The 14,013-nt window shown below is 43.5% G+C and overlaps 1 protein-coding gene across 1 annotated transcript in view; it reads left to right on the top strand.

The window, feature by feature from the left end:
* The first annotated feature begins 573 nt into the window (after positions 1 to 573).
* Positions 574 to 14,013, top strand: part of GYG1 (glycogenin 1) — a 34,969-nt gene continuing 21,529 nt past the window's right edge. The window contains exons 1-4 of the mRNA XM_049629710.1: positions 574 to 904; positions 3,236 to 3,371; positions 5,230 to 5,404; positions 5,690 to 5,852. Of these exons, the coding sequence (XP_049485667.1) occupies positions 589 to 904; positions 3,236 to 3,371; positions 5,230 to 5,404; positions 5,690 to 5,852 (790 nt within the window). The 5' untranslated portion in view covers positions 574 to 588. The remainder of the gene's footprint in view (positions 905 to 3,235; positions 3,372 to 5,229; positions 5,405 to 5,689; positions 5,853 to 14,013) is intronic.

Below are 14,013 nucleotides of genomic sequence, written 5' to 3'. Positions count from 1 at the left end.
AGAGAAATGATTTGTGAAACAGATTAACCTGAACAAGTACATTACCCAACAACAGTTACCATAATTTGCTAAATTTTTTAGGGCACCAAGGTACCAGCAATGTCATGGCCATACTGGCAGGAAGGGTCAGTTCTGTAAACCAAACTGCCTACCTTCTCCACTTAGTGAAATGACCACAAGGCAAGTAATGTCACCCTTCTGCAACTCAGCTTCTTCATCCGTAAAATGAGGATTGTAATACCCACCTCATCGAGCTGATATAAGGATTAAAATGAAATACTATCTAATCGATGCAGAGGGCTCCAAGAATGTAAATCCTATAGTGAAGTTTCATTCGTCAAAGCCACAAAAGCATTGTGAGAACACTGAGAAATGTTTACAGAGGCTGATTTGTAATTTGATTGGTAGGTGAAAAGAGTGAAATTTAAACTTTATTTCAAACAGTTCAAGTGAATTATTGTGACCACAGTGGTCGTCGGTTTTTGTGTCTTAGGGTTCTCTAACCCAAGGCTGCTTCTTCAGGAGTTGGTGCTGCTGATGTCACGCTCGGTCCCAAAGTCCCGCTCCAAATCCCCGGTCTAGTGGGGGATGCGGAGGCACGAGGTCCCAGGCAGGTGCCCCTCGGGAGCAGGACCAGAGGTGCCAGGGAGCTGGACCCGGGCCCAGCCCCGAAGGTGCTGGGGCTGGCAGGGGACCCGGGCCGGCCGCTCAGCTGGGAGGATGCCGGCGGGCGCGGGGGAGCGTGCGCGGCCACGTGACAGCCGCTATAAGAGCGCTCCGGGCGGACGCTCAGCTCCTGCCGCGCCTCCTCGCTGGCCGCGCTCCCGCCCGGCGCCCGGCTTCTCCCAGCCACCAACCTGCGGCTGCGGCGGCCGCCCGCCCCTACCCGGCAGCACCATGACAGGTAACGCGCCTCGCCGCCCACCGACCCCGGACCTCCGACTCCCAGTCCCGCGCCGTCTCCCCGCCCCTCAGCCTCGGGGGAGTTGCCGGCAGGACTAGGACCGCCGCAAAGTTGCAGGCTGGCTGCAGCCGGGCGTGCCGCTTCCTGCGTCAGCCGCTGCCCGGCCGCCCCTGGCGCTGGAGCTGCCGCCTGGAGCCTGGGGCGCCGTCATGGGGGGCAGCCTGACGGGGCCTGGGCCCTCTGCCGAAGCCCCCGCTCCTGCTTCCGTCTCCGTGCCCTTCCTCTTGCTCTCGCCGTGAAGGGCGGACGGGCGGAGCAGCTGCGGCGGGGCTGGGTGGGGGTGGGGAGCCGGCTCCTGGGGGCGCCAGTCCCGAGCCCCGGAGCGCGGCGCGATCGTGGGCGGCCGCCCCCGCCTCCCACAAGCAGGAACACCTAGAAGGGCCGGCCGCGAGACGGGGACGCCTGCGGCCCCGGCCCGGCACCTCCGCAGCCCGCCCCGGCGCTGGCCGCCACGCTGAGACTATTTTTAGGCCTTTGGGGCTGGGTTGCGGAAAGCCACAGCCAGGGGAGTGCCCTGGGGGAGCGGGCCCCGTGCGGTGGGCGTGCGCCGGCCCACTTGTTGCAGGGGTCGAATCTGCCCCGAGAAAAAGAAGCTCCAAGATAACCGGTCCTTCCAATCTTGACGAGGCTAATCGCGTGGTTGTTACAGCAATTGAACTGCTAAAAGATTGCAGATGTACCCAGAGTTCGGTTATATTCTACCCAACTGTCATTGGTCTTTTCTGTTCATTTGTAATGTTTGCTGGGTGTTCCAGCTTATGTTTTTAAGCATTTGTCCTGTACTTCGTTTTGGATATCATACATATCCTTCTTTAAATCCTGTTTACCTTATTAAACTCTTATCCAGGTTCCCCTGGAATCAGGACTGCCTTTCAGTTAAAACATTAGTCATTATCCCACCTCCGTCCCCTCCGCCCCTCCATATTAAATACTCTTGGACCGACTGCCTGAAATGTTGCCATCTTACGATGGTTTTAAGGAACAAGTAAAGGCAGACATTGATGGGGATGTCAAGTGACAGGTGTCATTGTTCTGAACTTTCCTACAATGTGACTAGGCAGGAAGCCCATGGCCCTTGAGGTGTTGGGGGACACCAGTTTTCTACAATTTAATAGCCTGTTTGGGAAGAGAGACCAACAGGGTATGAAGATGCCCTCTGGTTAGAGGCTGGCTCATGTGCTGGCCCCTTTGATAACCTACAGCTTTCTCCCACTTCTCCATGGAATTTGCTCTGCCTCTAGCCTCCACATTGGAAAATGGGCAAGGGGAGAATGAGAAAGCGCATGACTTCATGACAAAATGTCCCAACTCCTTGGTTGGACAGAGTGCCCCAGGTGACCCCTGCCAAATGTATCCTATACATTTGGATGCCTACCAACTTGCCAAAATCCCCTTAGAGATAGAGTGTGCCCCAGAATCCTCCCAGGGAAGAACTGGAGAAATCCTAAAGGCTGGGTGGTGGTCTTGGGAGGGAGGGGCTTGTTCAGTAGGAAGAATAATCTGTGTATTTGCCTTCCCTTCTGGCAACTGAGTGATTATTAAGTGTGTGTGTTGGGGGAGGGGGTCCCAGGGTGCAGGGTAAGGGTGCTGCTTGCTTCTCCAAGGAAAAGGAAGCAGGTTTATTTGTGATTACGAAGTGGTCCCTAAATCCAATTAACAGTAATTGGCCACTGTTCAGATAGAAGCACCAAGGAGGGAAGGCCTGTGGAGGTGATTTTTGAGCAGAGACTCAAAGTGACTGTTGAGATGTGGTGGGTGATGTGGGAGCCTTTGCTCCAGGTTGAGGAAATAGTCTGTAAAGCCCGAGGCTCGGCAGAAGCCTAAGCATCAGAATGAAGAATATGGCCTCTGCTTTCAGGTGCTCTCAGTTGAGGTCATTAGTTGGATTTGTGCTTGGCTGAAAATACTTGTAGGAGAAACAGAAAATGTACTTCTTGATTTCTTCATTACCACCTGTTAATTGCCTGAGGTTCACCTGGTGTTAAGCTACCATTTAGTCTGAGAATTGTGCATGTTCGAACTCTAAATTGGATTTAATTTTTAGAACTTACTCGGCCTGTGCTTCTGCCAAAGAATGGTCTTGAGTTAGTCTTAAAGTGGTCATTTAAGTTCTTCCCCCACTCCCAAAGAGGCTGCTCCTTCATTAACAAAGGAAATTGATCTCAGAGGAGCTAAGTTTTCCCAAGTTAGTGGTTGAAAAGACTCCTGGGGTAGTTTTCTCCGGGTAGGATATTATAATGAGTGTGGATTTTTTTTTCTCTTTGTATTAAGATCAGGCCTTTGTGACACTGACCACAAACGATGCCTATGCCAAAGGAGCCTTGGTCTTGGGCTCCTCTCTGAAACAGCACAGGACAACCAGGAAGCTGGTCGTGCTTGCCACACCGCAGGTCTCGGACTCCATGAGGTGAGGACCTCCCTGCCTAGCTGTTGGTGGGGCTCCCACATCCTTACCCCACTTGTGGTGTCAGTGGGTATTGAGGTCATTCCCATTCCAGGGGTTGAGCCGTAGGTGGAGAAGGATCAGAATTGCTGAGTGAAGGATTCCTGGATCTGAAACCTCTTCCTAGCTCTTGGGAGATATTCCAGCTGATCTTCCTTCTGGAAGGTGCTATTCTGACCCATGCTTTAACTGATTCCAGCTGGGAGAAGGCCTCTCCAGTAAGCAAGTTTTCTAGGATGACCTGAGTGAAAGTTTTAGTCCAGGCATTCCTTTTATGTGGTCACACTTCACTTACATTCCTTTCCCCAAATGTAGCAGGGCTACTTTGTTTCCTGTTCCCAACTAGGGAAACCTCTCGGTGACTGAAAGTAAGGAGCATTTTTCTCCATTGTCAGTTAACATTTGTAACCTAAAGACCTTCATTTACCATTTAATAGACTAGAATATTTACCAAAGGGCTCTCTGAACTAAGGATTATGCTAAGTGAGCCTCCTGGGGGTGGGGATTGGGGGACACACACTGCTTGTGATTGGGTTAGTTCACTTTGATTTGTTGGTATTAAATTTTGAAGTATTTGAATGAACTGCCTAGATCCTAATACTACAAAAATATCTGGGCACACTTACAGCTCTGTATGGTGTTTAGTTTTTCTATTTGTCTTAGAAATTGAAGATGCACTTTTTGCAACTTCTTACAAGATGTGTAAGCACATGCCAGGGATCTCTGAAAAGGCATTACACACACACACACACACACACACACACACACACACACACACCACTTATGTATATATAAATAATCTCAATACTAACCTTGTTTCTAAAGGGTAATTTAGGAAAATGCCAAAAAGACTGTTTCCTAATGTGTATGTCCTAATTTGCAGTCTATTTAGTGAGGATGTGTGTAAGAAGACAGATGGAGTCTTAGATCCCCCTTTGCTGTGGAAAATAGCTCTAGTGACCATTTATTTTGAAAAAGATCAAGTTTACTATGTGAATTAGAACATATTTTTCTACAGCTTGGGGACAGCTAATACAACACCAGTTTTGTTCTGCATGTTTCATATTGTTATAAACTTTGAATGATCTTTTTATCATATGTGTTCCCTTGTGCTGAGCCTAGTGTTTTATGGAAGTATACCCCCACTTAACCCACCTCAAGATTGCTTTCTAAAATAAATCTTGAGTTAATTTTGGGGACGGAGGAGTGTTGTACATCACAAACCACAGTGAGTCTCTCACCATGCCAGAAGTGCTAAGCATATAAGTGTGGGTTATATTCAGTGCTAAAACTTGGCAACTGAATAACTGAGTCCTTTAACTTCTTTTGGGACACATAGTTCTGTCATCTGCTTTAGCGAAAATGGGTAGTTGTAGGCTTCACTGCAGGTATTCTGTGCATTTAGCATCATTTATAAAAACATGCAGTAGCCAGCAAGCATCCATTCTAATGAAGTATCATTGTTAAATACATAGGCTGTTGTAAAGATGTGCTCTTTCCAAATGGGAGTCCCATTTTGACAGGCTGTTGCTACAATTTGCCTGGCATTCAGTGGTGTAATAAAAATTAGGAAACCTCTGTAATAAAGTTTAAGACCAGTGTTTCAGCCTCACCAAAGCAATTTTTATTAGTGATGTTAACTACATATGCAAATTAATACAGTTTGGCCTGAAGTAAATTAAGACCTATTTAAGATAGTATATCAAAGTAACAGATGGCTTTAGTAATTGACGGATAGACTAATAAGGCTGTAATAATGGATTACTTGTTACTTGTCTGAAAAGACACTAAGCGCACTGTTTTCTGGATTTTATCTTGACAGAAAAGTTTTAGAGACCATCTTCGATGAAGTCCTCACAGTAGATGTCTTAGACAGTGGCGATTCTGCTCATCTAACCTTAATGAGGAGGCCTGAATTGGGTGTCACGTTAACTAAACTCCACTGCTGGTCACTTACACAGTATTCAAAATGTGTGTTCATGGATGCAGATACTCTGGTGAGTGTAAGTCTGATGACTGAAAAGATGTATATAGTAACTGAGACCAGTTAGGCATTTGAGGAACGCTCTTAAGACTCGACTGTAAAGTTCAGATAAAGCCACTCATTAAAAGCTTCAGGTGATGAAGGAGAGTTGGCCCAGGCTGCCTTACAGCTGTCATCCGAATGGTTAAGATCAGCAGCAGATTGCATCTTTTGTGTTGGATAACTTAGGGAGAACTTAAGAGTATGCTGGGGCAGAACATCTCTGTAATGTTTCCTCTCCCATCTCCCTTTGAATTAGGTCCTAGCAAATATTGATGATCTTTTTGAGAGAGAAGAGTTGTCGGCGGCACCAGACCCAGGGTGGCCTGACTGCTTCAATTCTGGAGTCTTTGTTTATCAGCCCTCAGTTGAAACCTACAATCAGCTGTTGCACCTTGCTTCCGAGCAGGGCAGTTTCGATGGTATGTGTCTGTTATCTTTATATTTGAGCTGTTAGTAACTTCTAGGGGCTGCTCTTCTCTGGGATCTAATTGCTTTGATTTCTTATGCCTGGAAGACAGCAACGCATGAGATGTAGTAAACACTGTCATTTGTTTTTGTTGGAAATACTGTTGTGTGTTCGCATACATGCCTCTTTCTTCTATTAAGTACATGGGATTAACCTAAACGAGGAGAGGCAGTTTTACACACCTGCTTTTAACTGGCTTTCTTGCATCTAAGAGTATGATAAATGAACCATGGTTATTTAAGAATTCAAAAGACTATTTTTAAAAGCTTTAACAACTGTCTTGAAACCCGGGTAAGCTTACTTGGAAGAGCTAACAGGAGGACCAAGCATTGTCTCTGTGGAAATTGGAGGAATAAGCCTGATAATTTGGCTCTCATTCTCTTGGGAAACATTACAAAAATAGAAGATAGAAACTTTACATGATTAATCTTTGTCTCCAAGTTCTCATTCTCTGTAAGGCTGCACGTCAGAGTGGTGTTTGCAAGGCCAAAGAACCGAACATTGGCAAGGTCAGCATCTGTTTTCCATAATGTATAAGTGTATCTGTAGTTACACCTATATATAGAAAGGCCCTGACTATTTGTGGATTTAAGGCCCCGCATCCTTTTGAGAAATCTAATCGAATGAATTAGATCTGTTTCCATTTTAGGCCAGTCTCTGAAATAATCTGGTTTTTTGTTTTTGTTTTTGTTTTTAACAACAACAAACCATCCCAAGACAAAAGCAGGTCTAACAGTAATGTTGATGGATCTTTTGAATAAAGAGGAAAGCCAGTTGTATCAAAGATGAAGGGTGTGCTCCAAGAAGGAGCCTTCTCAGCAGTGACTTACTGTCAGATACTTGACATCATGGCAAAGAGCCCTGAGCCCTGAAGCAGAGCCTTGGCTCCAGGGGATTCTTTCTCCCCTGTCTCCTCTCCAAGAGCAGATCTGAGATTTGCAGAAAGTAGATCTTTTGAAACTAGGGGAAACCGCTTTCTTCATTTGACCTTGGGTTTTGCCCTCAATATAGATAGGAAGGTTCATTTCCATTAACTAGTTATAGAGTTAAAAGTCAAAATCTCCAGTTTGCTTGTTTTAAACTAAAAGATTAAAAGTTTGTCAGATTGCTGAAGTTAAAACATAAAGGTATACAAAGAACTGAACTTGGGTTGCTATTTGTTGTTGCTACTCACAGAAAATGGTCACTTGATTTGGGATATGCAGCTTTTGAAATGTCATTGAAAATAAGAAAGTGTAAGTCTCAATCTTGAGTCATGATTTGGCTAGTTTATGCTCTATACCAGGAGCTCTCCACGTGGGTTTGCTTTGGCTTCCCAAGGGACATTTGGAAACGTCTGGAGACCTGTTGGGTTGTGACAGCTGGGAAGAAGGGTGCTTCTGGCATCTAGCAGGTAGAGGCTAGGGCTGCTGCTCAGCATCCTACAACACACAGGGCAGACTCATGACAAAGCATTATCAGACCCCAAATGTCAGTAGTGCCAAGGCTGAGAAACTTTGTGCTAGGCCAAGACACTGCATGCTCTAGAACCACGAGCAGGAATATGTGAACTGTAATGAATGGCAGCATCTGAAAAGTGCAGTCTTCTGTTAAGCACCCTAAGTAAAAAATAACATGTTGAACGTTCACTGTGGTCAGGGCCAAATGCAACTTCTTTTCTGATGGACTTTTTTTAGCTCCATATAAGAAATGAAAAGTGTATTAGTATTTGAGTTCAAAACATACGTTTCCCTATTTGTGCTGCTATTACTAAAACCTTTGCCATAAAAGGAAGAAGGTGAGCGTACTTTCAGAGGAAGTCCACTGTTAACCTTCCTGGCAAAATATAGCTTTCTTCACCTCCTCTGCTCAGATTTGAAGGAAGTAGGGAAATATGCCAGAAAATTAGTGTAAATTCTCTGCTCCAGTAAACACACTGCATTCTCAAGTAGATGGAGCAGCCTGAAATCCCAATGATTGTAATAGCGTAAAGAGAATCCATTCAATTTCTAATCCAGAAGAGTACTACTAGATTTTGTTGAGAGTTAAGAATTTGGGTACCAAACCTGGTACCTGTACCAGGTTACAGTTTTAGCATATAAAACTAATTGATTAACTGGTAGAAACCAATCTGGATCATCTACCTTGTTTGAGATACAGGAGGTACTAGAGGAGTTGATGAATTCTTTGTTAAGAAGCCAGAATGTGTGAAAAGTGCTCAACTAGAAAGCACTGTCTGCTTTTTCAGCCAGAATCTGAGACCACTGAGAGATTCCCTGTGTGCCTGGTAGCATATTTTAGTCTTCAGCAAGGTTTCCAGGAGCCGGTCTTCCTCTAAGGTGTTCCATTTCCTGGCTTGTTGGTGGCGAAGGATAGAGTTTTCTCTGTTAATAGAAATGCTTAACCAAAGGAGTTGAAAATTCAGTTATGCAGATGGAAACTGACAGTTATTCTCAATGTGTTGTTTAAATTCAACAGAAGACTAGCAGCCCTTAAATGAAAGGTAGTTTTCATGTTGTGTGATAAGCTTTACTTCCCAAAGAAAGCTCACAACATACTGGGGAAGCCTGTTCCACTCTGGAGAAGTTTACTGTCCTATTGAATTAATACCTGTACGACATAAAGACTTACTAGACTTACACGTAACATTTCTTTGTGAGCTACATCTCTTTCTCATGACAGTGGTAACCTTGCTTTGCTTCAGATTTTCAGTGCTTTGCCCTATTTTGTTTAGATGTTCTGTCCTAGGCACTGAGATAGGAACGTTTTCAGATGTTTCCTTTCACATTGTCTAATCTCCATAAGTATTCACCATCCACCTTCATCCCCTATTTTTACTCCACAGGGGGCTTAGGACCCAGCATCTTTAGACTGGTATTAAAGAAAACCCATTTGTAGGTGATTGTATCTTAGTCTGAATATCTTGCAAGTCCTGCTTAATCTCTTGCATACATTCAGCAAAAACTATGGGGCCTGGTGTCCGCTGACAAGCCACACAGGCTGCTGATGGCTGAGTGTTGGCAGCTGCTTTCCCAGCCCTTCTAATGCAGAGGAATGTGACTGTCATACTTCTAATCACCAGCCCTCTAATTACTACCTCCACCGCCCCTGCCCCAGGGCCTCTGGCCAAGAGAATAACCCTAAAATGGCAATCACGCTAGACACTTTGACTTTTCTTTCCAAATATAAATAGAGTATTAGAATTTACGAGTGACTTGCACACCTCGTTCATGACTGATGTCTGATTTTCCGTAATGAAGCGTCTAAGTTCTATACCGTTTGTATTTGCAGACTGTCTTGGCACTTACGTCATAGCTGACGTTACATGTTTCCTGAAAGTTGAACAATGGCTGTTGTGAAATATATATGCACTAACATTTTCGAGAGCGTGATATGATCAGGTTAATTCAGGAATGAGAGGAAGAGAGCGATTATATTAGATACTAAGTGACAGTTTTGTCTCTACATACTCAAGTGCGATGAAGATGATGCACTTGGCTCTTGAAACCAATCTGAATGCAAGTTGAGGCTTATTTTCTTTTCTGTTACTCTGAAGCCTCCTAAATTAAGGGTACTTGTACAGTTGAAGAGTTTAGTGCTTGATAATTACTGTCTGTTAAATTTTATCTGTGTTTCAAAAACCTAAGTCAAAAAGACGAATTCATATTTTCCAACTTGGAATGTTCTTTTGAAAAAAATTTGGAGATTATGTTACTGTAACTTAAACACCCAAAACTTGTTATTGGAGTAATGAGATTTTGGTCTATGGTTGAATTTTCAGAAAGAATGGGAGACAATAAATTGGAAGTAGAATATTAGCTATGACTTTACTTTAAGTAGAATCCAAGATCTTCTGTGAGATCCTTATACCTACATGTTCCATATCCTGAGTGGTCATTGAGACCCTTAAACTAGAAGACCTTTTTTCTCTGCTTAGAGATGTAGTAAACCAAGAGAGTATGAAAAGTTGTTAAAATAACTTATAACAAAAGATTTGGGGGGCGCCTGGGTGGCGCAGTCGGTTAAGCGTCCGACTTCAGCCAGGTCACGATCTCGCGGTCCGTGAGTTCGAGCCCCGCGTCAGGCTCTGGGCTGATGGCTCGGAGCCTGGAGCCTGTTTCCGATTCTGTGTCTCCCTCTCTCTCTGCCCCTCCCCCGTTCATGCTCTGTCTCTCTCTGTCCCAAAAATAAATAAAAAACGTTGAAAAAAAAATTAAAAAAAAAAAAAAAAAAGATTTGGTGTTAAATTCTTATAAATTGTAAAATTGACCTCCTTTTAATCTTTGAAGTTACCTAGGCTTCAGATTGGACCTGCCCAAAAAAGGAATCAAGGTGAGAGGTATTTCCAGATAGCACTTGTCTTGTTCAACCCAAATGAGCTCAGAAATTCAAGTGTGCCTCACTTGGTTTGCTGACTTGATGGGCTCTACCTTGACAGCTGCCTGGAGGCTTGCACCAGCTGCCCAAACACTAGGCTGCTTATGGCCCGTAGGGTATTTCATCAATTGCTTTGAAAATTACTCCGTTCTCTTGCATTTATATCATTTAATTGATCGAGTAATAAGTGTCTTGAATAAGTGAAAAAAGCAAAAGTCATGACATGTAATATCAAGACAAATGAGCACCCATGTTTTTTTCTCAAGAGCTATTTTTATCTCATTGTACCCATGAGTATTTCTTTTAAGTTAGCCATCTGTTTGTCTCTAGCCTTGTAACCAGCAGATCATAAACCCCGTGAGAAACTGACGAGGAGGAAAGGACTAATGGTCCATGTTAGTATGTACAGGCTCTTCTGGTTGTACTCCTTTTTTTTACTTATTTCTCAACAGTCCTGTGAGGGTACTCATTCACCCACTCACTCATTAATGTATTCATTTAACAGGTAATTATTGAGGGCCTGCTGTATGACTAGTACTAGAAACCTCCTATAATGATTCAGGACAGCAGCTTGCCCAGTGTTCCTTAGCTGCTGGCAGAGCCAGGTCTGAACCAGACAGTGTTCCTTGACTCTGTAGCTGGGGTGTGTGTGTGTGTACGTGCGCTTCCTTCTCTCCGCTAGTCCATACTGCAGCATTCACAAAAATGTACCCTGGTGATGATACAGGATGGAGGAGAATGTCTATTACACAGCCCTTATTACAGATTAATTACTTAAAATTCCTTCCTCTGAGTGGTGCACAGCTGATACATTGTGCATTGTACAGATAAAGAAATGGAAGCTCAAGTCTACCACAAGTAGACTACAGTTACGGCTTACTAGTCTGTAGTCTACAGCTTACTGCTCTTTAGTGAACCACAGTATCTAGAAGTACTTTGTCTTTTTAAATCAGCGGCACAGTTGATGGTCTTGCATTGGTTTGTGAGTCTGGAAGAATTCTTGGAAGTGTTACTCACTACATGTCTTTAGTCCATTCAGCATTTACATAATTTACTAATCTGGGCAAAATGCTGAATTTAATGGACAGCAGTAGACTGGTAAATAATTGACTTCTATCCTTGCCTCTATAAAGCTTACAGGAGACCTTACAGGAATTTAATAACTAATTACATAACTCATATAATCATGTGATTGTGATTCTGATAAATTCAGAATGCTAAGCAAATCTACACTAGGAGGACCTGCCTTAAATTGAGAAAGTAAAATTTAAGCTAAGAATAAACGCTTCCTTGCATTTTTATATTATTTTTTAACATCTTGATTAAGAATCTTTCTTTAAGAGAAGTAAAAAAAAAAAAAGCTATAATGAAGTGGTAAAAATCAATTTTTCTTGACTTACATGGGTTGAGGCCGGTGAGATGCAGTGATAAACCCAAATTTCAAGTGCCTGGATTTCCATGAACTACCTGGGGTTAATCCTCTCATCTTTAGTAAACCTCATGGAAATATTCCCAAGATCCGGGCCATTCATAAGCTATAATCCTTGGCATGCTTGTGGTAGGCAGAAATGATATTAGTATATTGTAGAAGTCAGTATTAACAAGTGAGTCACATTTTCATTTCAGCACTTGCCTATATTTCTCATAATATTAAGTATATTTTACTTTATTTGCTTAGTATCTGCTCCTGTGCTCCTTTATTAGATTGAGAACCATTTGAGAGCTGAAACTTCTCTTACTAAGCATCCTATCCATAATGCCTATACCTAATTTAGATAACTTCAGACATTTTCTATAGAAATGACACTGAGCATTGCATTCTCTGGTAAGTTTAAAAAAAAAAAAAAGGGGGGGGGGAGTCATTCCCTGGGGTACCTGGGTGGCTCAGTCGGTTGAGCGTCCAACTTTGGCTCAAGTCATGATCTCAAAGTTCATGAGTTTGAGCCCCACATCTGGCTCTCTGCTGTCAGCGTGGAGCCAACTTCGGATCCTCTTTCCCCCTTTCTGTACTTACCCCACTCGTGCTCACTCTGTTCCTCTCAAAGATAAATGAGGGGCACCTGGGTGACTCAGTCAGTTGAGTGCCCGACTTCAGCTCAGGTCATGATCTCATGGTTCATGGGTTCGAGCCCCGCATCAGGCTCTGTGCTGACAGCTCAGAGCCTGGAGCCTGTTTCAGATTCTGTGTCTCCCCCTCTCTCTGCCCCTCCCCCACTCATGCTCTCTTTCTCTCTCTCTGTAAAAATAAACGTTAAAAAAAAAATTTAAAAATGTTAATTTTTTTTAAAGAGTCATTCTCTGAAAGATTCTAAACCAGTGCTTCATGTATTCTAATATGCAAAGAAGTCACCTGGGAACTGAAATGTGGATTCTGATTCTGTAGGTCTGGGTTGGGGCTTAACATTCTGCATTTATCAAGCTCTCAGATGATGCTCCTGGTGCAGAGACCTGGACCGCTTTGAGGAGGATGATTCTAGGGGGAACATTCCTGTGGCTAAGCTACTAGCCTTCGTGTTTAAACCAGAATTGACCCACCCTCCCTATTACCCACAGTAGGCAAGACAACTGCCAACAAACTATGGAAGAGCACAAAAACAAATGCACAAATTTGAAAGACAGCACTCCACTCTATTTCTTATAAAATACTAGACTGAGTTACTGATAAATGCTGTGATGTGTCTATGCTTACCAGGTTCATGACCCTGGTCAAAAGGCCTGGAAAATACCTAGTGGTTATAAGGTTATTACTATACTTGGGTAGCCAGGTGGAAGGATGATGTAGAATCTGATCTTTGCTTTTGTTTGCAAAACAGGTGCCATGTGTCCCTTGTTCCTTTTCCTTTCTAGCTCTCACCTGTGTTGCCACGCCCTGGCCTGGTGGATCACAGCTGTTAATCATGTTTGTCGGTTCATAGATGATTGAGATTAAAAGTATCTTAACCTGTCAGAATAAATAATGTTGCCTCGGGAAGTCTGACTAAAATGTGCTGGACTAAAAAGTCCTGGGGGTTTTGTAGTGAAAATTTAGCCATCTTCCTCGCATCTCCCGTATGTTTTGTAGCACAGATGTGCTTAGATTTGCATTCTGCTTTGAGTTGTGCTCTTAGGGACTTCTAAAAAGAAGCTATTGATAACATTAAACATAGATTTTTCTGATGAAGTTAAAAAATTTATTTGCCTGACCTTGAAATATGGAATTGGGCATTTGGAAAAAGAGGTTTGGAATGCTAAACTTAAAAATCATATGAGAAGCTACAGCCTTCCAGGCAGAGTTCAATTCTGTTTTTAATCCACAATTTTTGGCTAGAAGTTGACCCTGTGTAGTCACAGAATGAAGTTAGTGGCCGTGGAAGTTTCAAGGTCCTTGCTGCATGTTTAAAGATTTGATGATTGGAATGGGTTCCACTGACTCACAAGTTGTCTCTGCCTGTTTCATTTCTCTCGTTGCCTGTCTCCCACAGGGCATCTCTGCCCTGCTGTGGCACATGGCTGAGGGACTGATGATGTTTGTAGGGTACCTGAGGGTAAACAGAAACAGCCTTTTGTGGCCAGAGGCAGCCGGCCAGGGGCTCTGAGGGATCAACAGCTCTGATTCCTCTTTACCAGGATCATCCTGTCCGATTGGGAAGTTCTGCTTTACAACTACTATTTTGACCTTCATGGAATTAGATTTCTTCATTGTGCTGCGTGTACTCAGTAGTCCTTTTCAGTAGAATTGCTTAATTTCAAAAAGGTCTTATAATGTGGTGCTAAGAAAA

The sequence above is a fragment of the Panthera uncia genome, chromosome C2 (assembly GCF_023721935.1).
Source record: "Panthera uncia isolate 11264 chromosome C2, Puncia_PCG_1.0, whole genome shotgun sequence".
Taxonomy (NCBI): Eukaryota; Metazoa; Chordata; class Mammalia; order Carnivora; family Felidae; genus Panthera; species Panthera uncia.
This window is presented reverse-complemented; position numbering and strand designations above follow the sequence as displayed.